At 38.7% G+C, this 25,631-nt stretch overlaps 1 protein-coding gene across 2 annotated transcripts in view; it reads left to right on the top strand.

Moving 5' to 3' along the window:
• The window catches only part of GPR63 (G protein-coupled receptor 63), a 28,112-nt gene extending 4,268 nt beyond the window's left edge, over nt 1–23,844 (top strand). The window contains exons 1-3 of one of the 2 annotated variants that reach the window (XM_031045456.2): nt 13,470–13,528; nt 18,253–18,330; nt 22,020–23,844. In XM_031045456.2, the coding sequence (XP_030901316.1) occupies nt 22,164–23,423 (1,260 nt within the window). In that variant the 5' untranslated portion in view covers nt 13,470–13,528; nt 18,253–18,330; nt 22,020–22,163 and the 3' untranslated portion in view covers nt 23,424–23,844. Of the gene's footprint in view, nt 1–13,442; nt 13,529–18,252; nt 18,331–22,019 lie in introns of those variants that run through there. The other variant, XM_034060979.1, reaches the window with a different exon arrangement.
• Nucleotides 23,845–25,631: the final 1,787 nt, after the last annotated feature.

Below are 25,631 nucleotides of genomic sequence, written 5' to 3'. Positions count from 1 at the left end.
GATTTTTTTTGTTTGTTTTTTGTGTTGTTGTTTGTTTTTTTTTTTCCCACCCCTTAAGCAAATGGCAGCAAAAGGAGTATTTTCTTCTGGGGTATCTTTGATCACTTCTTGTGTCCTTAGCAAGGTTAGAACCTCTGAATGCCAGTTCAGGCTGTAACTATCTCAGCTGTAGCATTAGGTCATGATCCATACCTGGATTGACAGTGAAGTGATGCTTTATACATGGATTACAAAATGACTGCATTACCACATTTTTTTTTTTTATATAGGATAATATAGCTGACGTAGAGGATCATTTCCATTCTGAGGCTTAGTTTCCATTCTGTTGTCCACAGGGCGATATTGTTTGGTAACTTTGTTTACCCTGCAATGTTTTACTCTTAGGGACCTCTTACTGACCTATTTCTTCTGGTCTGTCCTATTCCCAGCTGCATCCTGTGTTTTTCTTGCAGATCCTTCTCTTATTTGATTTAATATGTAATTCCTACTTGCTAATCACTTTATTTGGACAGTTAGAATATTTTATGCTGATCTAGTTTGCAGCTCTCTAGTTGCATGGATCAGGTCAGCTGGCCAAGCAGATCAGGTCAGGAAAGCAAAAGGGAAACAGGCTTTCATATCCAGCACTCCGTTTTAATAGGCTGTGGTGAAGGAGTAATCGCTATTACATCCTAAGTGGGCTTAGGCTGGAACATAGAACTACAGAATAATTGAGATGGAAGAGACCTCGGGAGGTCACACAGGTCACTACTCTGCTCAGCGCTGAGCCAGATTGAAAGTTAGGTGAGATTATTCAGATCATGTCCACTTGCTTTCTGAGTATCCTCAAGGAGGTTCTGCAGCCTCTATGAGTAACTTATTCCAGTGTTTGCCCACTCTATGATTTTTTTTTCCCCTAAGGCCTACTCGAAGTTAATGTATTGTGGCTTGTGTGCATTGTCCCTTGTCCTTTGCTGTGAACCACCAAGAAGAGTCTGGTTCTCGCACTCGTTAAAAACAACCGATTTTTTCTCAAATGCTTAATAACACACTTTGAGGAATACATTTAACTTGCCAAACAGGTGTTTTTTTGTTTGTTGGATTTTTTTTCTTTTTTTTTAATGTGGGCAAAATAAAAATATTTTGCTGGCCTTGTTTTTTGAAACCACTGAGTTTGAAATTTCTCCTTTCTTTCTCCCACGTGATCATGTATTGTAGTTTCCAGCAGGTGCCTGCCTCATCATGTGCAGTGAATGGATGCTGGTGGTTTAGGAGGTAGATCTGTCTCCGGCATGAGCTTCTGAAAGCTAGCTATCTTGTCCTGTGTTCTGGGGTTAGGTTTAAATTTTTTCCAACCTCATTAGGTCGGTGGACCCCTACATAGCAAATTTAAACCCACTTACAATAGGCTGCCTTTCAGGGATCTGTTAAAAATAATCTGCAGAGTACTATAGTGATGCTGAGGTAGTTTCAAGTAGCCTTCCAGGCACAGTCAATGGAAAAATAAGCTTGTTCAGCAAGTGGTTTATCCCACCTACGGCTGAATTACTTCCTCTGTGTCTGCTTTGTATCATGAGAGTTTCAATGATGTTTTTAGCCTTGTTGTCCAGCTTTTAGGTCAGCTGTATTTAGGCAAGTTTAATCCTTAGTGAGCACCTTCAGTCCTTTATTTTCTTATAATTGTTCAATATATGGTCACATGCCTTATTTACAACCCATTTTGAGTGCTTAATAATTAACTTCAGTGTGTGTTTCTTCTGTGGTAGTGTTCATCCCTATAATATTTCAGTTCTTCAGGAACATTAAGTTATTTTTGTTACCTCCCTATTTTGTGCAAGCTATCTTCTCATTTTAAAGATAGAAAATGGGAAAAAAAGCGATAGAAAAAAGTTCACAAACAAGAGGTGTTCTGTTTGGGTTGCTTTGAGCACAAGGGGAAAACCTTGCAACAAAGTGGAGAAAATGTGTGTATTTTTAGTGCAATTTGTGAAATAATAATCCTTTCTTTCTAAAGATGTCTTAGAACTTCAAAACCTGATATTACTTAAAAGTGGTTATTGCTACAAGTTTTCTCCATCAGTAGTGTAATTCACAAAATTATCCCTTTCAAATGATTGTACAAGGTTCATTGTGTATAATGATAGAAGGTATGATGTCTTGTGAAAAACACAGACGACTTTTTTGTCAAAGACTTGAAAAGTAATGTGAAAACACATATTATGTGTTGATTAATTTTTTATCTTCAGTAGATAGTACTCCAACGAGCCTTTTATTACTTGATCATTTTGATTTAGACTCTTCTGTCATTTTGTCACTTTTGAATTTTCTCTAGACATTTTTCTGCAGTCTTACTTGGTATTTGTGGACGTGTTTAGAAATACATGCATGTAATGTATTCAGGATATTTTATTCCCTGTATCACTAACTGTATGTGTATATGCTTTTGCATATATAAACTCCAAAGTGCAGATAATTATTTCAAATTGCGTTTGTATCCATATTTCCCATGCTTTGTCTTACTACCAAAATGATTTTAAGAAACAAAATAAAAAATCTCCAAACCAAAAATCCAAGCTTCCTACATCTAGCTAAAGACATGCCATGAAAATTTGAAGGAATATGAGTGTTACGGTTGCACTTCATTCTCTCACCAGTGCACACATGCACCCTGGTACCTCAGACCTTCATATGCTTGTATTAAATACTCAGAAAATCAGTGTGTGGCCTGGAGAGGAACTATCTAGGGTTTATTTTGAGAAAAATCAACTGAGTAGCAGTGGAGCCTCCCAGCTCTTGCCTTATTTCTGATCTGTAAGGTTCATGAGTTGGTAGAGCTGAGAAGTTAATTCCATCTTTCACACTACTGAATTCATTCAGCATGTCTGCTTAGGCTCCAAGTGTGTCATTTATGATAAGACGATGACATTTAAAAGAAATTTGGCAGTATTTAATACTGACTCATACAGACATGTTCAGAGTATTTATAACAGGGAGAGGTTGTACTATGCTTTACTGGTATCAGGACATCTGCTTCTGTCATAAGGCATTTCCATTGCATTTATTATGAGGATAGGGACAGGACTAAGTGCATTTGCTGACTGAAGTTAGGAGTCTCTTTCCTCCCCATGCCATTAATTTTGATAAGAAGGTAAGTTCCGATTGTATTAATCTTTTCTGGAAATAACAAGTCAAAGCATAAGCAATCAATAGCACTTCTGCTGTTAAACTATTAGATCCAAATGAACTACATCAAATGCAAGGCCACCACAAATGATAGATTTGAAAAAGAATCTCCACAGTACAGTGGCAATAAGGTGATACACTTTGAGTTATCAGCAAGGCTGAAAATATTAATAGTCCCTGTCTATTCACTCTGATTTCCCACTGTTTTCAAAGTATCTGTTCCTGGGTATGCAGCTGTTTGAATAATCAATTGCATTCTTAATTTCTTGATGCCAATATAAATGGGTATGAATTAGGCATTGGTTTAGGGACTGACCAGCCACTTTGGTGGTTTTCCAAGATTTTGCACTTCTAAAACAGTGAGGAACATAGATGATCTTGTTTCTGTTGTGATCCAGGAAGGGAGGGCCTGGTGAATCACTCCTGGGGTAGGCTAGTGTCAGCTGTTGACGGGGTAATTTCTGCAGTTTTCTGAAACTGTAGAACTCTGGAATGGATCTGTTAAGCATTATGCAGCTCTTATATAGAAGTGTACATCCGAGTTAGTTGTTCAGGCAGTACAAATGTATGCAGGCTTATACCGATACATAGAGGTGTGGAGTTCATACACAGTACTGTTAAGAAACAAGATAATTAGATATCTGAAACAGTTTAGAAGAATTTGCTTTCCTGACATGCATGTTCCATCTGACTGCTGAGTAAGCTTATTTTATTATCTCAAAGCTGTGTTGAAGCCTGAGTAGGAAGAGAATGTGTGTGTGTGGAAAATAGATACTAATAAGGAAACAGACTTCCTTAAAGGTCTTCAGTTGGGGCTTCAGATTGATGAGCACTTACCAAAGTTGCCAGACATTGCCAAAAGGCCTACCCAGTTCCTTACCCAGCCAGATCACTGCTGTGTTCTAGGTATTTCAAAGAGTTGTTGTCAACATCATGAAGAAGATAAAACTCATTCCTTGAGAATATTTTCCAAAATATATGTAATCAACTGTATTTGTCAGTTGATTAACAGCCTCTTACCTGCGAAATTGGTGTGGTCACTCATATAAGGTATTATCATAGTTTAAGATTAACCATATAAGTGATTTTAGACTAGTATGTGTGAATACAAAAGAAATTTAACCCACTTCTTCCCTCACCTGGGTGAAAAGGTGAAGAACTGTCATTGCTTCTGTCTGATATAGTCAGCCTGCTTCTTTCTTGGAACTAACCACCACCAGAGAATCTGAAAAATGTTGGTTCTAGTTAACAGTCATGTGGGACTTATTTGAAGGAAGCATCAGGCATATAGAGCAAGTGCTACTGTAGTAGAGGGATGCCAGCTGATGAATAGTTGTGAGAAACACTGCTCAGTACATTGCCTGAGGAGACTACTGATTTATGAAAGCTCAAATCTCTCTTCAGTTGCTGTCAGCAGGTCAGGCAATATGGTCTGTATGCCACCACTGTATAGTAGAGTAAGGCAAAGCTTAGCAGATTTATAACAGATGGTTCACTGTAAGGCAAAACCATTCTGTGGATTAAAGACTGCCTTGCTGGTTATGGGTCTTTGAGATGTAGGCAATGAAGAGATTGTTCTGCTCTTTGTAACTGATTAATATGCCTGTTAGGTAAGAACTTAATTTCTTTTTACCAGGTTAGAGTTGCTGCTTTAATGCAAATAGTGTACGGTTAAGATGCATTCTGCAGTTTTTAAGTTGTATCCATTCATGCTGGTTCTAGAAGGCCTGACGCTCTCCCGTTTTGCTTTAGCTTGGCTACAGTATTAGGGAATTGCTAGTTATTCTCTAGTCTCTGAACTGGTTTTCCTAAATATTTTGAATTTGCAGTTAAACATAAATGTTGCTGTTGGGGACTGGATTTTTATTTTAGTTTGTACAGAGGATATTTATAGTTTTAGATGTAAAAACCTGAAAAGTTAAGTATTTTTAAGATGTGCTACTTTGTAATGTGATTAACTTTCATCAGATTTTGTGGGATTTTTTTGTCTTTTTGTTTTTTTTTTTTTTTCTGCCATTAATAGCATTGTATCCCAGGTCTTTCAGATTACTTCTCTCAAAAAAGTCTGAAGAGAACAGATTGACCTCGTGCAGTTCTGAAGGCTCCTTCAGCTGGGCATAGTGAACAAAGATGAGAGAAATTATTTCATTCTGAAATTCTTAGTGGAAGATAGTATACAGGATCTCTCCCTCTCAGGGCCAGGACTTGGGTCTTCAGCAGCATCAAGAAAGAGATTCTATTGTAACACTCACAAGTTGAAATTCTCAGTATGTGAATTGCTTATTCAAGCTAGAGCAGGGAGCTTGTGAGTGTCTGTGTGTGTGTATGCGTGTGTGTGTTAAGAACATTATTGCCTTTCTAGATTCATTTATATGCTCACTAATCAGGATGACTCTATGCTGTTTAAAATATAAATGGTTTTGAGCCTATTTCCGGTGTACAGGAGGATATGGTTTGGGAATTTAGCTTTCTGCAGGCAGATGGATTATAGTGTTGCTAAGGAAACAGACTATAAATGAAGTGGCAGCTGAGTGTCCTTAGAACATCAGACTGCTTGAAGCTGGTATTTTAAACTCATTTAGGTGGGTAGATAAATTGATGATGTGGTGAGAAGTTAATTTCCTCTTATTTTATGGTTTGTTAATTTTCATTGCTTTGTTAGTATTTACGGAGGATACCTTCACTTCCCACTCATACCACCTGATGTGTGGCTCACTGAACAAAAATTTTCAGTTAAAATTAGAAAATGGAAAAAATCTTTACAGTAAAACAGATCCTAAAATAATCATTAAAACTACTGCTTAGTGCATAGATAATATAACAGAGACCTGGCAGTAGTATGGTCCTGAAAAACGGGGCTAGGAAGGCAGCTGGGATTCTTCAAACTACATAGGGAAGAATAAAGCTTCTACAGACCTGGTAAAATTACAGATTTTGGACTTCATGTATGAGCTGCTTAAAATAGGTTATACCTATTTGATTTACATACATGAAGTAGCAAATAAATTGAATTGCATTTTTGAGAGTTGCTGTGACAAAGAAGAGGTCTTGCCTCTTTTTTCTGATGCTTTTTGCTGAATGCATCAGGTTTCCAATCCAGGGTTATTGACTGATAGAGCAGGATTTTTTTAGCTCAGTCCTTCTGGTTGAGCATGAGGCTATAGGAACCTGAACCCAGAGTACAGAGAGCAACCACTGCTGTTGATAAGATGAGCTGATTGGACAAGGAGAAGGCAGGAAGAGCTCTGAATAGCCTGAAATACCTGCAGAGTTCAGCCTTGTAAAAGCATATAAGTAGGATGTGGATCCTTCCTGTCCGCTTACCAAGGTCTCCAGTGTAAGAGGTCAAGTAACATGCCTGTTTCACACTGCTTGCTTTACTTTTAAGTGCTTTATGTGTCTGCAGCTAAAGTCTCTTCCCTGAAGCCTGATGGCCTTTGAAACTGAAATACTAAAGAAAGTAATGGTGTCCATGTTCTCAGCATTGTGTGAATTGTGGTTTAAGATAAAAGGAATGACTAGACTGTATCTAGAAAGGATATATTTAGAGTTGTACCCACTTCCAAAAAGACCTTGATAACAAGTGGATGGCTAGTGAAGGGCAACACAAAAAACTAATGTGAGAGTCTGTTTTGAAGGTGTATCCCATGAATACAAGGGGATAGATTCAAACATACAGGCAAATGGTTAGAACTTTATTCAGACGTATGTGCATATCTACTCAAAATGAGACTGACATGGAGTGAATATGCATGAGTTTCACGGGCTATGTTTGCTTAAGAAGAAAAGGAATAAAAGTGGGCTGGGAGGACAACAGGCAATGTTTAAGTCTGTAAAGCTTCAGAAATTAGCCCTAGCTACTTCTGTAACAAAAACAAGATCTGGAACGGTCTTTATAAGACTGAAAATGGTAAGAACATGCCAAGCAAATACAGTTTGTGAGCTAAATATGAAATAGAAGGCCAAGGAGGAATTTAAAGTACATATAGATGGTTGGTAGAATTGCCATTCTATGCTTTTTCTGAATTGAAATGAAACTATTTTCAGTAAAATACATTCTGGAAAATGAGTCATTGTTCCAGCAGTGTTAAACCTATTCAGCATGCAGTGTTTAAACTGATATTTAGAATACATTGGAGAGAACTGTTTCTGGTCTTTTCAAGCCAGGTAGGCAACTCATTGTGAAGATGGCATTAAGTGCACCATAACTTTTCCCTCCATGTTTGTCATATGACTGAATTTAATGCATTGATGTGAGTACCATCAATCTACATATGGATCAGGATCTGCTGTTCTCTTATCACTGGAAACAGTACCAGAGCAGACTACAGCTGTCACAGCACGTAAATCATGACTTTTCCTTTTAATTGCCCCTTCAGGATTAAGACTTTAATTGTTATGGTGGCTGTTTACTCCCTGAAGGAGGCTTTGCATCTTTCTTGAAAGTCTCTTTGTCATCTTCTGACAAATCGTGTACAACGTTGTGTGGTGGAAGGAGCTGTAGCACCCATGAGAAAGCTGGCAACAAAGAGGAAGCTGTAGGTCAGATTAACTATTGCTGCAAAGTGCCCATAGGAAAGGGACAGTAGGAAGAAGACAGCAAGCCTGATAAAAATGTTCTGAGGGATTAATTGTGGCCCTTTTACTGTTGATTGAACTTGAATGAGAAGTATTTTGAGGGAACTAAAGTACATGTACTGTACTGTAGCCAAGTGTGCTGGAGCAAGTCTTGTTAAAGTGAATCTTTTTTGTGTGTGTCCTGGTTTGAGCAGTAGCAGTCATTTTTCTCCTTCTTGTAGCTGGTGCAGTGCTGTGTTTTGACTTCTGGGCTGGGAACGGTTGCTGATAGCAAGTATGTTTTGAGTTCCTGCTCAAATGTTTGGTTTGTCCAAGGCCTTTTCTGAGCCTCATGCTCTGCCAGGGAGGAGGGGAAACTAGGAGGGACGAGAGACAGGACACCTGACCCAGGCTAGCCAAAGAGGTATTTCATACCATAGCACGTCATACCTGGGAGGTAACCGGGAGAGACCCGGAAGGGCTGGAGCTCTGGGGGATGGAGGAGGTATCGGCTGGTGCTCGGTTGGGCAGGGTGGGGTGAGTTATGGGTCGGTGGCTGGTGAGGTGTTGTATTCTCTTCAGTTGTTATTGGCTTTATCATCATTATTTGTAGTAGTAGTAGCAGTAGTGATTTATGTTGTACCTTAGCCATTAAACTGTTCTTATCTCAACCCGTGGGGGCTACATTCTTTGGATTCTCCTTCCTAACTCTCTGGGAGTTGGGGGAACGAGGCGGGGGAGTGAGTGAGCGGGCTCTGTGCAGTTTGGTTTTAAACCACGACAGTGTGAACAAAATAATGATGTATAAACAAATAGTTTTGGCTTTTATCGCAGAGATTTTTTAGAAATATGTTATATTCAACAAGATTTTAAATGGAAAAAATGATATTTATTTGATAGGCAAAAAATTCTCTAGAATTTATTTTCAGCAGCTATGTAAAGGAGCGGCTACCAGAAGCTTGGCTATTACGTCTGGAGGAGGAAAGTGGTTTTGATAGAAAAAAAGAGAAAATAATCAGAAGATAAGACAAAAATGTTTAAATCAGTCCCAAAGACAGGCAGAAAAAATACATCTTTATGGACAGTCATAATACCTTCTGTAGTATCCTGATACTGAATGCGTTAAAATGACCTGCAAACCTTCCCCAGTAGTTTAAAATACTTTTTTTTTTTTTTTTTTTGCTTAGAAATACAGCTCTTCTGACTTCATGTGTGGTCTTTTTGATGTATTGTAAATGTTAATTTTAACATTTTTGGAATTTATAAAGAGATTTATAGAAAGCACGAAGGCAAGTGTTTAATTTTTCTGATCTGTATGGTGGATGTCGTTACACTTGTTTTCCTATAAATCTTGAGCATAACTTTGAGTTGTTACTAACTTTTGTCTGTCTTCTAAAAAAAATTATACAAATCTTGGTCTGAATTTTTCAACAGTTGCTGAGTATTTGCAATTGAATTAGAAATTATATTACATTTATTATTCTATTTAGAGTTATCCTACATGCAAGGTGATAAATTCCATACAGTATTTTCACAGGATCAGTTTCATACTGAAATTGAGACCAAATAAACTTCTTTATAACTGAAGAAACATTTTGATGTATTTTTCAAAAGGATTTAATTGAGCATGCTTAAACTGCTTTCAGCTAAGTGGGGAGATACGGTCTTGAGCTACCAAAGTGGAAGACACCATGAGTTAATGGGTGACTTCTTCCTCGTAAGGTAATGTGCTTTCAAAATCACCAGATTGATTAATTTTAATATTTTGGCTTGTAAGTTTAATCAATTTTCTAATCTGTTTGTGATGGATGTCCTAAGCCATGCCTGCCATGTCTGTACAGAAATTGTTCGTAGTATTGCATTGAATCTTATGTGATATGTAATCTCACCATGAGAGTTGTTCAAATGGTAACTCTCATTTTAACTGTCTTTTTTAATGTTTGGTATGAGTAGATTTCTAATGAGAACTGTTTCTCAGAAACAATTGTTATCTTTAAAGTGTTATATAAAAATATATACACTTGTGCATATGCATCCACATACATACACATGTTCCTGTGTGTATATATGTGCACATATATGTATAAGAAAAGTTTATGACAACATAAATATGCATATAAATGGAACTTATGTTTAGTTCTCAGCTAAATCTTACCCTTGCAGCCTTTAAGTACTTTCAGAGCAGGATTCTGCAAGTAGTCACGTCATTTAACTTGCTAGCAGCACCTCTTCTCTATGCACCAGGTGGTGAGAAGTAAGATCCTAAACATCTATATTACAGCAGGAAGACTCTTAGGCAGCATCAGAATTTGGCTGTAGTATGAGCTGAATCTTTATGGGAAAAGTGGAATCAGGGTGGATTGCTTTGCTTTGTGAACTAAACCAAACCACAGGAACCTATTGTGGGCAGCACGCTCTGTGAAAATAGTACACATTCAGTCATCCTAACCACTTTTCCATTAGCATCCTTGCATCATTTCATAAAAAGATGAATTTTTGTTAAAATCAATTTTGTTTCAAAAAACAGGTATGTTTTTGTGAAAGAGACAGCTTAATAAATTCCTTCAATGTAGAATGCTGTTGATGATGGGATTGCCATTTTTACAGACGAATTTTTATACAGCCTTGCATTTTGGTAGAAGATAGTGTGCTAATGGCTGCTGTCAGAAGTGCAACCAATAACAGAATCCTCTTTGCCTGTTCTTAGCAGAAAGTAGTGCAATAGTGTGTCTGGTGTACTGGGACACTACAACAGAGGCAGGAGTGATGTAATATGAGGAGCCTTTAGATCTTTACCTTATGGCATCTGACAGTGCAACATCTTAACAGAACTCAGTCTTCTGGTCAGAAAATATGCTGGAGAAGTTGTGCTAGTTGAAAAGCCAGAATAGCCTTAGGATAACTGTTAAAATTTTCTGACTAGAAACAGGCTTTTTTACTTGCCTATTATCTTCTTCTGATAGACTGACTTTTTGGTGAAGAAAGGAAGCTTTCAGGATTTCAGGTTTTTTTTCCCATATTTTGACTTAATATAAAAAAAAAAACCAAAACGCTAAGAAAGCTTGCTAAAAACCATCTGTGGGCTAGTTGCAACTAGACAAAGAGAACTGTTGGTAAAGTACATGGCAGAAGTTTGAAAATCAGTGGCATACTGAAAGCACGTTATAATTTTAAAGACCTCTCACCTTTTGTTAAGTCTTTAGTGTAATGTGAATTCTTGTGGGAAACATTTTAAAGTTTAATGTGTAAGGTCTCTGTGATTTTTAGTTTCAATATTTCAGTTATTTCGAAGTGACAGTTCCTGGTTTGGAGAGTCAAAATAGAGTTAATAAGATGAAAATTCCTCTATCATGAGTAGTTACAAGTTTTGCACCATTCTTGCTTATGGCACAGCACTATCTTGAGTGTAAATACCTTTTAGTATATAAAAGCCAAATCTAGATCTTATGGCTTGATATGTATACACCAACATCTCAGAGCTTCAGGCGAGATATGTGATGCTTTAAAATTTGCTTGTTAAGGTCTGCTTTACTCCAGATTGATGCTTTTGCTTTGCAACTGGGGAGCTGGGTTCAGGGAAGAGTGAATGAGGAAGAGGTCAGTACTGCCCATTCAGTAGCTCTGCCAGCTCTAAATGGTGGTAGCATCAAGGTTGTAATACCACAAGTGGAGTTCTTTGCAGGTAACAGGAATCCTTACATTCATAATTTCATTGTAGGATCATGAAGAGTTACAGAGCTTTCCCCCTCTGTTCTTACAAAAAAGCCTGACTAATCATTTATAATGAGAAGAAAAAAGGAATGTTCTTTGGAAACAGTGTTAACTGCTGATTGCCAAGAGAAAACTGCTAAGCAACCTTACCCAGTTAAGAGGAAGGTCTGTAAGGTACTCAAATTTAGTAACATTTTCCAGATTTACTTTGAAGTCCTTTTATTTTAAGCTTCTTGGAGGCTTGAAGTGGAAGAACTTTCTAATGTATGATAATGTTTTTGGATGCTTTTCTAAATTTATTTTAAAGATACTTTCTAGAAACACTTAAGTAGAGAAAAGGAACGGTTCTTATCTTGGGGAATGTGCTTGTCTGGAGCAAAGACCTGACAGGTTGTTACTATATTTAATCTGTCCAAGTTCCTGGCACAGTCTTCTGTCTGCTTGCAAAGCTGTTCACTTCTTGGATACTTCAGGAAGCTGAAGGGAAGATTAACAGTTTCTAATGCTTATCTCAGTAAAGGTGAAACAAACCATTTGGTGAAAATCTGTAATAGTCTAATGGGTACATTTTATTTTATACATAAATAAATCCTATTTTTCCATCCCACCTTGTTCTGTGGAATAAATGTAAGCATCAAATTGTTGTGCTACTGGAAAACAATTTGTATTAAAAGGTAATCAGAAAAATCTGTCAGACACTGACTTCAGTTGTGGCCAAAATTGTTGAATTGTGGCTTCAGTTGTGAAAATAGGTTTGTTCTGCAGAAGGCGGATTTCTCAGCAGGTGCCAGTCCAGCCTATCAGGCCTTATGTTTTGGGTGTTTGAGGTTGGGCTGAAGTTGGTTGCAGATACAGAAATACAACACTCAAATGGTCGGAGGAATCAGGACATTATGAGTGATCTTAAAGTACTGTTAGTTTTTATTGCTTCCCATGTAGAAGGTCATTGTACACTCCTTGGCTGGTTTGTCGTCCAGCCCCTGTGTAGAGCATTCATGTAGAAACTTGTTCCTGAAGGATCCTGACATCTTTTACTCCACTGTGGAGGTGACTTACAGATGTTCTATTAGTGGTTTCTGGAAAAAATTAAAAGTTGTATAGCCTTTTCAAAACTAGCATGTGAATATATGTGTGTCCCATGTATTTGTCCTTTTGATTATTATATATAAACAATATTTATAAATAAGTCAGGTCACTGTGATCTTTTAGTGTGATATAAGCTCAGCTTTCAAGGCTCACTGGGATTTTTCTGGCTTTCTTCTAAGAGTATATGGAAAAGCTACATTGAAAACTTATGTTCTCAGTTAATAACAGATATGTTGTGATAAAATATGCAGCTTTTTAGTCATGCTAGGTCCAGTTTACAGAAATCATTTTAACTTGAGGCATAAGAGCTTTGTGCTGATCAATTGGTGCAAGAGTATGTAGAGGAAGTGCTGAGATCCTGCATTGAAACTTTCATAGTTTGTTCTCTGTGCCTGTTCTCTTGCCCTTTGATTTTCTAATACCTTTATACTCATATCTTTATGCTGATAGCTTCTTTAAGATGTTCAGTAGCCACCTGTGGACTTAAATGATATTTCTGAGAGGCTTTGGGTATCTCAGGATCAGGATCTTAATGTTTTAAGGCTAAGCATGTGTTTTAACAGAGCCAGTAAGATCTATGGTAGCTAACTGCTGTGTGCTTGTCTATGGATTAAATAAATGCATCTGAATGAGATCTAAACAAGGTTTTACCCCAGTCCTGGCAAATGTTAGTATTAAATGGTGAGATTCTTATGCTGCAGAGGCGAGATGGCTGAGGGTCTTTTTGGCTTGATGAAACTTGGATGCCTTAGTCCTGCCTAAGTTCTGTACTTTCTGCAAGAAAGGGGTTTGTGATCTGTCATCAGGAGACACAGCACATTCTACCTCTCCCAGTAAAAATAGTTTTATTACAGGAAAAACTTGCAGTTCTGGTCTTGTTCTGCCTTGAGTGTAAATATGTCACCAACTTGTTTTTTTTTTTACAGGTTATTTGGAAAGGGACTACTTTGCTGAACAGAACAACTCAAGATGACTTGTGATTCCTGTTCTACATGGGAGCCAGTCTGGATTGGTATGTTGGGAGTTTTTTCTTATTTTATTTATCAAACTCACATGTAGTGATAGCATGTATAATCCCAAGGTCTACTTAAAATTTAGGAAGGTTCTGACTTGTATGTTAATAACTAGATGAAGACTGTGAATTAAAAGAATATGTTTTCAGTAATGTTTTCAGTGGTTACTGTTCTAGGTACTACAGCATTTAGTTAGCTCTTCAATATGAATATGGTTAATGTGACCTTTGAACTAGTGAGAAAGTTAGAAGTCAGGGGAAATATTGTGACAGCACTAGAAATATAGAACTTTATAAGTCCTTTCACATGATCTACAAATTGGGAACATGTTTTTTTTTCCCCAAGAGCTAAGAAAATATATTCTTTATATTTTTGTGTATTTGTGGTTTAGAATAGTCATGATGATTCCCATGGCTGACATTTCTTGACAGTTAATGCCTGTCTGAATTAAGGAAAGGATAAATACCCTCAAGAGGGCAATTAGTTGTGCTTAATGATCCAAAGAATAGGTGGCTGTTTCCCACAATAATTTCCTATGAAAATTGCCACAGTAGTGTATATAGAGTGGAAAAAAGGACAATTTCCCAGGTTAAACTAATGCCTCTTGTGAATAGTTTCATGGGTCATCTGCTCATGCAGTGTGGTTTATTAGTTTCAATTTGGGATATGTAAATAGGTATTAACAGTGAAAATTGCTAGTTCCTTTTAGGAGGAACAGTTAGGTGAGTAAGAGCGTTGTCCCTGCTGATTCGTGCTCTGACTCATTGTTTGCACTGGCTTTAGCAGAAGGGACTCCATTGCAATAGATTCCTCCCTCTACTTAATGGCACAAGAAACAGTGCTTGATTCCTATTGTGAGTGGAGTATGTCCTGGGGTGCTTGGTACAATAATAGGGTGTCAGAGTATGTACTTTAGTATTTTCTATCAACATGTAACTTTTTTTGAAAACCAAATAAGCTCATGAGCTTTGTGTTTGTTGCTGACTTTATCCCTTTTTCCCTTAAGAATATTTTTAGTGTTGGTTTGTTTGGAGTTTTTTATGCTGCAACAGTGGTTTTATGTCAAAGTTTACCTTTGAAATAAAACCATTGATAGCAACTATAAAGCGTGCAGAAATTTCCCATTTATGACCACTTAAAACATCCCTGAGAAGTAAGAAAGATCACTGTACAAATCTTTGCTGTCTTCAGTTTTTTTGAACAAGAATGATTTCTGTGTGCTGGACCAAATCTTGGTGCTGGGACAGTACTGAAAATATGCTTACTTTTAGCAGTTAAATCATTGAACATTTTGGCAGCTGCTCACAGTGTGTTATCCGTATCAAACGTTAACTTATGGAACTGTTATGTTCCCTGTTTTGTCTGTGTTGGACTTACTGGTTTTGACTGATGTTGGCTTTTCATGTAAGATCTAATATTCCATTTCTGGTTGAACATGCTATCCAAATTTTGAACGGAAACCTTTTAGCTTCAAAAGCTGTTAAAAACAGACACCATAGTTCTAGCAATAATTATATTTGATGAATGAAATTTGTGTTATTTAGCTTTAAGTGTGTACTTCATTGAAATAATTGTGTCTATTATGTTCCATAAAAAGAAAGTTGCATATGAGTGAGAACCTTGCTTGAGAGAAAATGTGCATACTGAATAATTTTCAGGACTGAAATGGAAAAAAGTGATTGTGTGAAGCTTTTTTGCATCTGAAAAGAATCAGCGAGAGTACATATTCCAAAAGTGAGAATGCTGACAAAAAGGTGTCTGCCTCTTGCTTGAGTACTTTGACCATCAATAAGCTTACCCATTTAAACTACCAAAGCATGGTTGTCTTTTACAAGCTATGTGATTACCATTCAGCAGCGACTCTGGCTTTGAAATGACAGGATCTGTCTTTCTCAAACAGCAAGTGAGGACTGAAATGGAAAAAAAGAAAAAATTTATATGTGACTGCTACAGAAGTCTTGAATTTATTGGCTGAATTGCCAGTCACTTTTATGAAGGATGATAGCCAAGAAAAAGCGTTACTAAGTTGCCTGCAAGGTTAGATAAGTGTAACTCCAACACACATTTGAGAATGAAGATTCAGTGTGCAGTGCATGGAGAGATTTCATACCTCAGAGTGATAAACAGTAACAGAGAGAAGGGTGCTGCTGGGAAACCATCAGGAAGCAGTGAACACAGGAGCAACACTCAAGAGTTTCTTTCTAGCCGGGATCCAAAGCCTGCAGTTCTCTTGTTAGATTAGGTGTCTTTGTAACAGCTGATCACCCCTCACTCTTTTGTTCCTTCTTGAAAAGAAGATAGGTCTGATGACTTATGCAACATTCAGATGGCTAACACTCGCTTCCCAAATTTAAGCACTTGGCTAGCTGAGAAAGTTGGGGCTGTTCAGCCTGGAGAAGAGAAGGCTGTGTGGAGACCTCATAGCAGCCTTCCAGTATCTGAAGGGGGCCTACAGGGATGCTGGGGAGGGACTATTCATTAGGGACTGTAGTGACAGGACAAGGGGTAATGGGTTGAAACTTAAACAGCAGAGGTTTAGACTGGATATAAGGAAGAAATTCTTTACTGTTAGGGTGGTGAGGTACTGGAATTGGTTGCCCAGGGAGGTAGTGAATGCTCCGTCCCTGGCAGTGGTCAAGACCAGGTTGGATGAAGCTTTGGGTGATACGGTTTAGTGTGAGGTGTCCCTGCCCATGGCAGGGGGGTTGGAACTAGATGATCTTGAGGTCCTTTCCAATCGTAACTATTCTATGATTCATTATCCCCAGCTTCTCTTAATGCTGTGCAGAAAAGCATAGAAGCTTCACACTGAGGGGGCAGAAAGCACAAAACAGGAGGTAGCTATTTGTTTAGAGAGCTGGGGTAGTGAGACAACATACATGAAATTATTTTTCTTAGTCACTTTTTCTTTATTTGTTAGGAATAGTCTATAGACACCTGCGAGGCCTTTTTACTTTGCTATATAGTGGATGCTACTGGCTTGAGAAATGCAGGGTAGCACAATCTTTTTTACTAAATAAATGGTGCAAAGCACATGTGCTTCTGGTCTGGTTCCTTGTGTGTAGAAGGACAATTTATGATAAAGCAGTATTTTCTAAAAATTTTATTTTTTTAATTTTTTTTTACCTTGGAACACTGGAACATTTGCAGTTGTTTTGGGGGTTGTGGTGTGGGGGGGTTGGTTTTTGTTGTTTTTTGTTTATGTTTTTCTGGTGGGGGCGTTTTGGTGGGATTGTGGGGTTTTTTGTTTGATTTTTGTGGTGTGGGGTTTTTTTGTTTGTTTTCTTCTCTTTTTCCCTTTAGAGCTTTTATGATGTGTGCTATCTAAGGCTCTGTTGAATTTTATAATTGGGAGTGCAGAGCTGTGTGGCATAAATATGTTTAAAGAGATGGACATACTGGAAAGAGCCCAATGAAGGGCTACAAAGATGATGAAGAGACTGGAACATCTCTTCTATGAGGAAAGCCTGAGAGAGCTGGGACTGTTTAGCTTAGAAAAGAGAAGGCTCAAGGGAATGTTATCAATATGTATAAATACCCATAGGGAGTGTGCAGAGGGGACAGAGCCAGGCTCTTTTCAGTACTAACCAGTGACAGGACCAGAGGGAATGGACACAAACTGTAACACAGGAGGTTTGTCCTAAGTATCAGGAAAGCTTTTCTATTGTGTGACTGAGCACAGGCACAGGTTGCCCAGACAGGCTGTAGAGTCTTCATCCTTGGAGATACTCGGAAGCTGTCTGGACATGGTCCTAGGCAACTGACTCTAGGAGGCCATGATGGAACAGTGGGGTGGGACAAGATGACCTGTAGAGGACTTGTTCAACTTCAGTCACTCTGGGATTTTGTGATTCCTTTGGCTTTCCTGTTCTTATAAGAGACAACAGTAATTCGTTTCCCTGTGCCACTAATAATTCTGTAGACCTCTATGATACCTTTTTTCAGTCACTTTTGAGTAGACATCAGTTGGAGCAGAACTGAGTATAGCACAGAGGATGAGATGTGCCATAGAAGTGTATTGTCGCAGGTACTGCATATGAATATACGATGTATGTATGTAGATCCTGTAGATTTCTTCTCTGTTTCTTTGCTAACAATTCTGAACACTTGCATGATGGTTTCATAGACTATCAAAACTTGAAGATCTGTCTGTCTTCTGGATGGTAATTATTGGCTTAGCATCTGTTACTGTGCCTATACCTTTTTTTCTGTACATGCAGAGCTTTACTTCTAGCAACACTGCATTTTATCTGGCAGTCTATTAGTTTGTCACTAACTGTCATAAGATCCATCTGTACCTTTTTATAGTTGACCTTTGTTTTTATTGAATTGCTCTGAAAAACAGCTCATGTTCATCAGCAAATGTTGTGGTTTCACATTTGCCTCTTCTCCCCTGTAGGTTGAAGAGTGTGAGCCCCATGATAGATTATCTTTGTAGAATTGTTCTGCTAACCTTTTTTCCACTGCAAAACTAATTGCTCCTTCTTTTGTTTCCTATTTTAAACTGATTATTGTCAGTGAGAGGGCTTTACATTTCTCTAGTGGCAGATTAGTTTCTTTCAGAACCATGGTGGAAAGACCTTGTCAAAGCCAATCTGAAATGCAAAACTTACCTTTGCTGGCTTATTGCAGAGCTCTAAAAGATACTGCCCCAGGGATCTAATTTTCTGTACTCCATGATTTTAAATCCAGAATTATTTGTTGAATTTATGCTCTTTTGCAGTCCCTGCAGAACGCTACAGCTTCCTTCCCTCTTTAGTGTTCTTGGCTTGTGGAATCGTAAACCTCGGAGGAACCTTGGGTGAGATTTCCACGTTCATTGTTAAAATCCTTGCTTATTTGTTTTGGAAAGCTGTGTTAACCTTTCTGCTGTTGGTTATAGACTTTATTCTAACAAATATGTTAAAGACAACTAGTAAAGAAAGGTTTATAAAGACTGAAGAGAGAAATTTTGGCTACTTTATATGCTTTAGCCTGTAATTAGCATTAAGACTTTCTCTAGAAGAGTTATTGTAAAATAAAAATTAGAGGGGCTGAATGGAGAGAAAAGGAAAATCTAGACTGAAGTTAACAAAATTTGACATTTTTGTGAAATGTCAACATACATAGCTTAGTATACTCTTGCTGAGTTTAGCAATCTTTGAAATATAATAGGATAAACAAGAAAATTATTGCATTCCCTTCCATTCAAGCAGGAAGACCTCTCAAAAGTGGAATTTGTATTACTCTGTATCTTGGGTTCAGCTGGACAGTTATTTTTCTCCTTCCTAGTAGCTGGTGCAGTGCCGTGGTTTTGCTTTAGTCTGAGACCAATGCTGATAACACACAGGTGTTTTAGTTGTTGCTAAATAATGCTTACCCTAATCAAGGACTTTTCAGTCTCATGATCTGCCAGTGAGGAGGGGCACGGGAAGCTGCGGGGAAGCAGAGACAGAACACCTGACCCAAACTAGCCAAAGGGGAATTCCATACCACAGCATGTCGTGCCCAGTGTATAAACTGGGGGGAGTTACCCAGAAAGCCCAGATCGCTGCTTGGGTTGGGCTGGGTATTGGTCAGTGGATAGTGAGCAATTGTATTGTGCATCTCTTGCATATGGGTTTGGGTTTTGTTTTCTCCCACCCACCCCCTTCCCTTTTTAATATTATATTCTCTCCCCTTGTTACTTCCCTTAGAATTACTATTAGTAGTAGTAGTTTTATATTATACTTTAGTTACTGGACTGTTCTTATCTCAACCTATGTGGTTTACATCCATTAAATTCTCCTCCCTCTTCCTGCCTGGAGATGGGGGGGAAGGGCAGAAGGAGGGGAGTGAGTGGCTGCATGGTGCTGAGTTACCAGCTGGGCTTAACCTATGACACCCTCGGTTTTCATGGGAGGTTTTGGCAGAGGGGGGTGCTACAAGGGCAGCTTCTATGAGAAGCTGGTAGAAGCTTTCCCTGTGTCTGATAGAGTCAATGCCAGCCAGCTCCAAGACAAACCCACTACTGGCCAAGGCTGAGCCCATCAGTGATGGTGGTAGCAACTTTGGGATCACATAGTTAAGAAGAGGAAAAAGTTACTGTGCAGGAGCAATTGCAGCCAGAGGGAGGAGTGAGACTATGAGAGAAACAGCTCTGCAGACACCAGGGTCAGTGAAGGAGGGGAGGAGGTGCTCCAGGTGCTGGAGCAGAGTTTTCCCTGCAGCCCATGGTGCAGACCATGGTGAGGCAGGCTGTCCCTTGCAGCCCATGGAGGTCCATGGTGGAGCAGATATTAATTTACAGCCTGTGGAAGACCCCACACCAGAGCAGGTGGATGCCCAAAGAAGCTGTGATCCCATGGGATGCTCGTGCTGGAGCAGGCTCCTGGCCAGACCTGTGGCCCTATAGAGAGAGGAGCCCACACTGGAGCAGGTTTGCTGGCAGGTTTGTGACCCTTTGGGGGGCCCATGCTGGAGCAGTCTGTTTCTGAAGAACTGCACCTGATGGAAGGAACCCACACTGAAGCAGGGAAAGAGTGTGAGAAGCCCTCTCCTCAGAGGAGGAAGGAGCAGAAGAAAGAGTGTGTGATGAACTGACTGCAACCCCCATCCCTCTTCTCCCAGTGCAGGAATAAAGTTGAGCATGGAAAGAAAGGAGGGGGTGTGGTTTAGTTATTTATTTTTTTTTCTCATTATCCTTCTCTGATTTTGACTGGTAATGAATTAATTTCTCTAGTCAAGTTCATTTTTTTTTTTTGATGGTAATTGGTGAGTGATATCTCCATTTTGTTATCTCTCCCCCTGAACCATTCCCTCTCATGTCCAGCTGAGGAGGGGGAGTGATAGACCTGCTTTGGTGGGAGGGAACCTGCTGTCTATCCAGGGTCGACCTACCACAGACTCAATGATATTAGGAAATTTATAATAATATCCTCTGATACCATTGAAAATTGCAAGAGAGAGGTTAATAATTTGTGTTGGAAAAAATGCAGAAGATGGTCTGGCCTTGGAAATCATCTAGTTGATAGGAGCTTGCAGGTAAGAAGGGAATAGCTTTTCTATGGAATGAGAGGAGGAGGTCATAGTGCTGCTGTTTCTAGATGAATTCTTGGCAGCAGCCTGGACAGGTTTGCATTTGGATCACTAGAAGTCCAAACTGGGGACTTTATTGTCTTAAAGTTTCTTTCTTTGTTGGTGATTATCCAGAACTTTCATAAATACGGGCAGGATTTGTGTTGCCAGATATAAGCTTCTTGGTCACCATGTGCAGAGATGGAGGAGATAGATTACCCTCTGAAGATGCCTATAATCCACTTCTAACTAAACACACTAAGACAGCTTGAAAGTGACTGTTACAGTCATCCAGAATGAATGCGGTGAATTTCACTTTGTTTCTGGCTATGGGCATTGAATCTTTCTGGTTTTCTGCTTGATCAGGTGCCAGAGTACTCTGGGAGTATTTAATTTAATAGTCCAAGATAGAGGAGAGGAAGTAGCGCTGAAAAGGGGATACAGTTCCTTTGCATTTTATTTGTCTCTACAGTACATGTCATAATACAATAGGTACAATAATAGTACAAGACAGTACACAAACTATAAAAGGAAAAGTTTGATTGTATCAACATAATGAGGAGGGAGGAAGTTCAGCAGAATGTCAAAGGATTAGATTTACAAGGAAAAAGAGTGTGCATGTGGTTAAATTATGTGAAATACCCAGATGAATTAACAAAGACATGTCTAGACCAGTGAAAGCTTGCTGCAGGGGGAAGGATTGTAGCAACTGAAGAATAGCTAGTTTCCTGCACTTGATATGAGTCAGTAACTAAATGAAACAAATTAAGAAATACTTTAATCCTGTGGACAAGTTATTTAATAATTAATAACAGATTAGAATGTTTTACATATTTTTCCTAAGGTGTCTGCTGCAGCTGACTGACATGGTACTAAAGATTCTGTATTATTTAGCATTTCTCAGATAGGTAGGCTTTTCCATGTTTACCAAATGGGCAGATAGGGGATACTGATACTATTTAAGATGTTTGGAAATACTAATGTTTCCAGCTGTAGGCAATTTCATAACAAAATCATGAAGTTAGCTTAAAAATTATGAGATTTAAATAAAGATATGATTTATTTTCTCTTTGTCAGCTAAGTTTGTTTTCAAACAAGGTTTTTCAGTCCTGGTTATGATAGAAAAAAGTCAGTGAGTGAGAGTATTGTACAATATCAGCAAGACTACCAGAGCAGGATCTGTATGAAAAAGGCCAAACATTATGAGACTCCCATGACTCCTGCTTAAGTAAATTCTGTTGACCTGAAGTGTAAATATGTATGAAAGATCCGTTTGTCATTAAGGAAAGCAGAGCAATTGTTTGGTTCCCATTGGTTTCAGATTTCTTTAGATTTCTTTATCCAGATTGCTCTTCCCTGATACCATGACTCCTTGAATGAAGATGTAACCTAGTTTTACATTCCCATATACAGTCCACTTTGCAATATTTATCCTGTTTCTCTATTCTTTTGCAGATGGAAATACTGACACAAATTTAAGAACTTTGATGCTTTCAGACTTTGAATTTTGATTTGTTAAATGACCAGGAATAAGATACTGCCTGAACAAGATGAAATGCCTTGAAGACCTTTGGTTCTGCTCTCATTTCTCCTGAAGCAATGGTTTTCTCAGCAATGTTGACATTGGCCCACTCTGGGACCTCAAATGCTACTTTTATTGTTTATGAAAATGCATATACGAATTTTACCACTCCACAATTCTTGCTTCGTAGTGGCACAACACAGCCGTCGAGATATGGTTCAGGTGCTGTACTCACCACCGAGAGAAGTACTTTTCTGGTAAATGCTACAGCTGTCCTGCCTTCACAAGAAGTTTTCAGGAGCTTGAGTTTGCCATTCCAGATCATTCTTTCTGCTGCTATGATATTTATCCTATTGGTTTCTTTCCTTGGAAACTTTGTTGTTTGCCTCATGGTCTACCAGAAGGCAGCTATGAGATCTGCAATTAATATTCTCTTAGCAAGCCTGGCTTTTGCAGACATGCTTCTGGCAGTGCTGAACATGCCTTTTGCTCTGGTAACAATCATTACCACTCAGTGGATTTTTGGGGATATATTCTGCAGAGTCTCTGCCATGTTCTTCTGGCTTTTTGTCATAGAGGGGGTAGCCATTCTTCTTATTATTAGTATCGACCGATTTCTTATCATAGTTCAGAGGCAAGATAAACTGAACCCTTACCGTGCAAAGATTCTCATTGTGCTTTCTTGGGCGGCATCTTTTGTTGTTGCTTTTCCGTTATCAGTAGGGAATCCTAATCTGCAGATACCCTCAAGAGCACCTCAGTGTGTCTTTGGCTACTCGACAAGCCCAGGTTACCGAGCCTATGTGGTAGTTATCTTGCTAATTTCTTTTTTTATTCCATTCCTGGTAATGCTGTATTCTTTTATGGGCATACTCAACACCGTCCGCCACAATGCAGTTCGTATCCATAGCCACCCTGATAGCATATGCCTCAGCCAGGCCAGCAAACTTGGTCTCATGAGCTTACAGAGACCTTTTCAGATGAATATTGATATGAGCTTTAAAACTCGTGCCTTCACAACCATCTTGATTTTGTTCCTAGTCTTCATAGTCTGTTGGGCACCCTTCACCACTTACAGCCTTATAGCCACATTCAACAGCCACTTCTACTACAAGCACAACTTCTTTGAGATAAGCACTTGGCTCCTTTGGCTCTGCTACCTCAAGTCTGCACTGAACCCACTGATATACTACTGGAGGATTAAGAAGTTTCATGATGCATGCTTGGACTTGATGCCCAAATACTTCAAGTTTTTGCCACAGCTACCTGGCCATACAAGACGGCGCATTCGACCAAGTGCCATCTATGTGTGTGGGGAGCATCGGTCAGTAGTGTGAAGCTGCAGTTATTTGACAATGATTGTTATTTTCTGGGTTTGTTTTAGGCTTTAGGTTGAATTTTATTTTGTTTAATATGGCTTTTTCAGTGTGGCCATATCTTATAACCTACTTAATTTTCCCAGTAATTAGTGCAATTTTGGGAGGTAAGCTAGAGGGAGGGAAAGTGGTTAGTTACAGTTGGGTTTACTACCAGAATACAATGTAAACAAAATAACAAATGTTACCTCTAGGATTCCATGGAAATCCATTCTTTTAAATGAAAAATACATTTGTAACATTTTGTCAGGTTTAGGCTTACTAGGCCTGCAATTGCATCTAATTGTAGGGACTTTTTTTTATGCTGCTAAGATACAGTGTATTTAGTTAGTGTAATTTCTCTGAAAAATGTTGCTGCTGTCTGCCAATACATTGGAGCCAAAAAGTCTCATTAGATTACTCCTATTTAATTTTAACAATATTTCAGAAGTTTTCATGGTAACACTAGAAAACTTCATTTTTTTAATCTTTAATACTTCCATTAATATTTTTTGTGCACTTTACAAAATTTACTATAGAACTTGTTCATTGGAATATTTAGTTCTGTATTGAAGGGGTATTATTATCATTATTTGTTATATTGGTGAATTTCAATGAAAGACTAGTGTAAGCTCTGGGAGGGCAATTTATGTTGGTATAGCTACACCTACAGTCACAGATTCACTGTTTTTCCAACAGTTGATCAAAAGTAACATTAACTGCTCAGTTATCAGGGGAGTTGGAAGGAAAAAATGAAGAAAGGAAAGGGAAAGACAGGGATGAAAATACCACGTCTGGAGGTTTAGACTAACATAAAATGTAGAAAAATAGAGTTCATGTGAAAATTATCCCAGGGGAAAGGGTGGTTGTAGTTGTTAGTTTAGTCTGTTACAAGCTATCTAAACCTGATGGTATGCCTGAAAACCTATCTGAAATTGTGACTTTGGCCTACAGTTTACACTCTGTTGGTATAATGCTGTTTCTGCTTGGAGTTCATGTAAGGCTATTTGTGCTCTGCAAAACTGAAATCATGCTGTCAGGCATTCATTGGGATAGAATTAGAAATAGTAGGGTAAACCAGCAAATAGATGTCACATGAATCATAGTTGAGACTAGGACTTAATCTTCATAGTAATTACAGGGGAAAAAAATCCTCGGCTTGTTTTCCAGTTTAAGTATTAGGCCAAAACCATAAACTGATAATCATACAATGGCTTGTGTTGGAAGGGAACTTAAAGTTCACCTAGTTCCAACCCCTCTGCCATGGGCAGGGACACCTTCCATTAGACCAGGTTGCTCCGAGCCTTGTCTGGCCTGGCCTTGAGAACTGCCAGGGATGGAGCATCCGTAACTTCTCTGTTATGTTCTCAACCTGATCCACCTCATAGTGAAGAATTTCTTCCTAATACCTGATCTAAATCGACTCTCTTTCAGTTTAAAGCCATTATTCCCCATAACAGTTGACCAGTAGTGTTTGCTGTGGATGCAAGTTGAATTCCCTATTTTCCCCCCATCCTACTTTACATTGTTGTTTTTTTTTCATTGCCCCTTTTCCTCTATAGTATCTGCCTCAAGATTTTACTCTGCTGTTCTCATCTATTAGGCATCAACTTCTCTCCCTGAAATGCCAAATCACCCTTATGATTAATGTCAGGCTATCTCAGTACCTGCCTGGAAAGCAAAAAGGCAAAGGTTTTCCTTGATGATAGCCATCCAGACTCAGCTATTTATTTTTTTATTTTAAATCTGCTAAATAAATATTTAAGGCAAGTAAAATTAAGACTAAAGTTTGGGCTTCGAAGTGACACACACCCTCCACCCCCCACCCCCCGTTGCTCTGAGGCTAGGGAAGAATGCCTGCAGAACAGGATTAATGTATACCAAACTTATCAACCGGGGTTTGATCTTTTCTTGCTTCTATCTGTCACTCAGTACCCCAAAGCATGAGGACCTCTTCATTGTTCTCGTACCAGGGGAGCAAGTAATAGCAATTTTACCCATTTCTATCTATCTACACAGTACAGGGCATTTCCTTCATGCTTATATCTATGTGTATGAAGGAGGTGCCCTGTTCTGTGTGGATGTCCAAGGACTGCTTAATTTCTGAGGTCAAGTAAGCAATTACACCCCAGATTTTATTCAGGTCTTCAGTGAAGAACTGAGTAAACAGTTATCGCTGTTCTCTTCTTC

Source organism: Melopsittacus undulatus, chromosome 3, assembly GCF_012275295.1.
Source record: "Melopsittacus undulatus isolate bMelUnd1 chromosome 3, bMelUnd1.mat.Z, whole genome shotgun sequence".
In the NCBI taxonomy this organism is placed as follows: Eukaryota; Metazoa; Chordata; class Aves; order Psittaciformes; family Psittaculidae; genus Melopsittacus; species Melopsittacus undulatus.
Note: the sequence above shows the minus strand (reverse complement) of the source record. Positions and strands in the feature narration are given on the sequence as shown.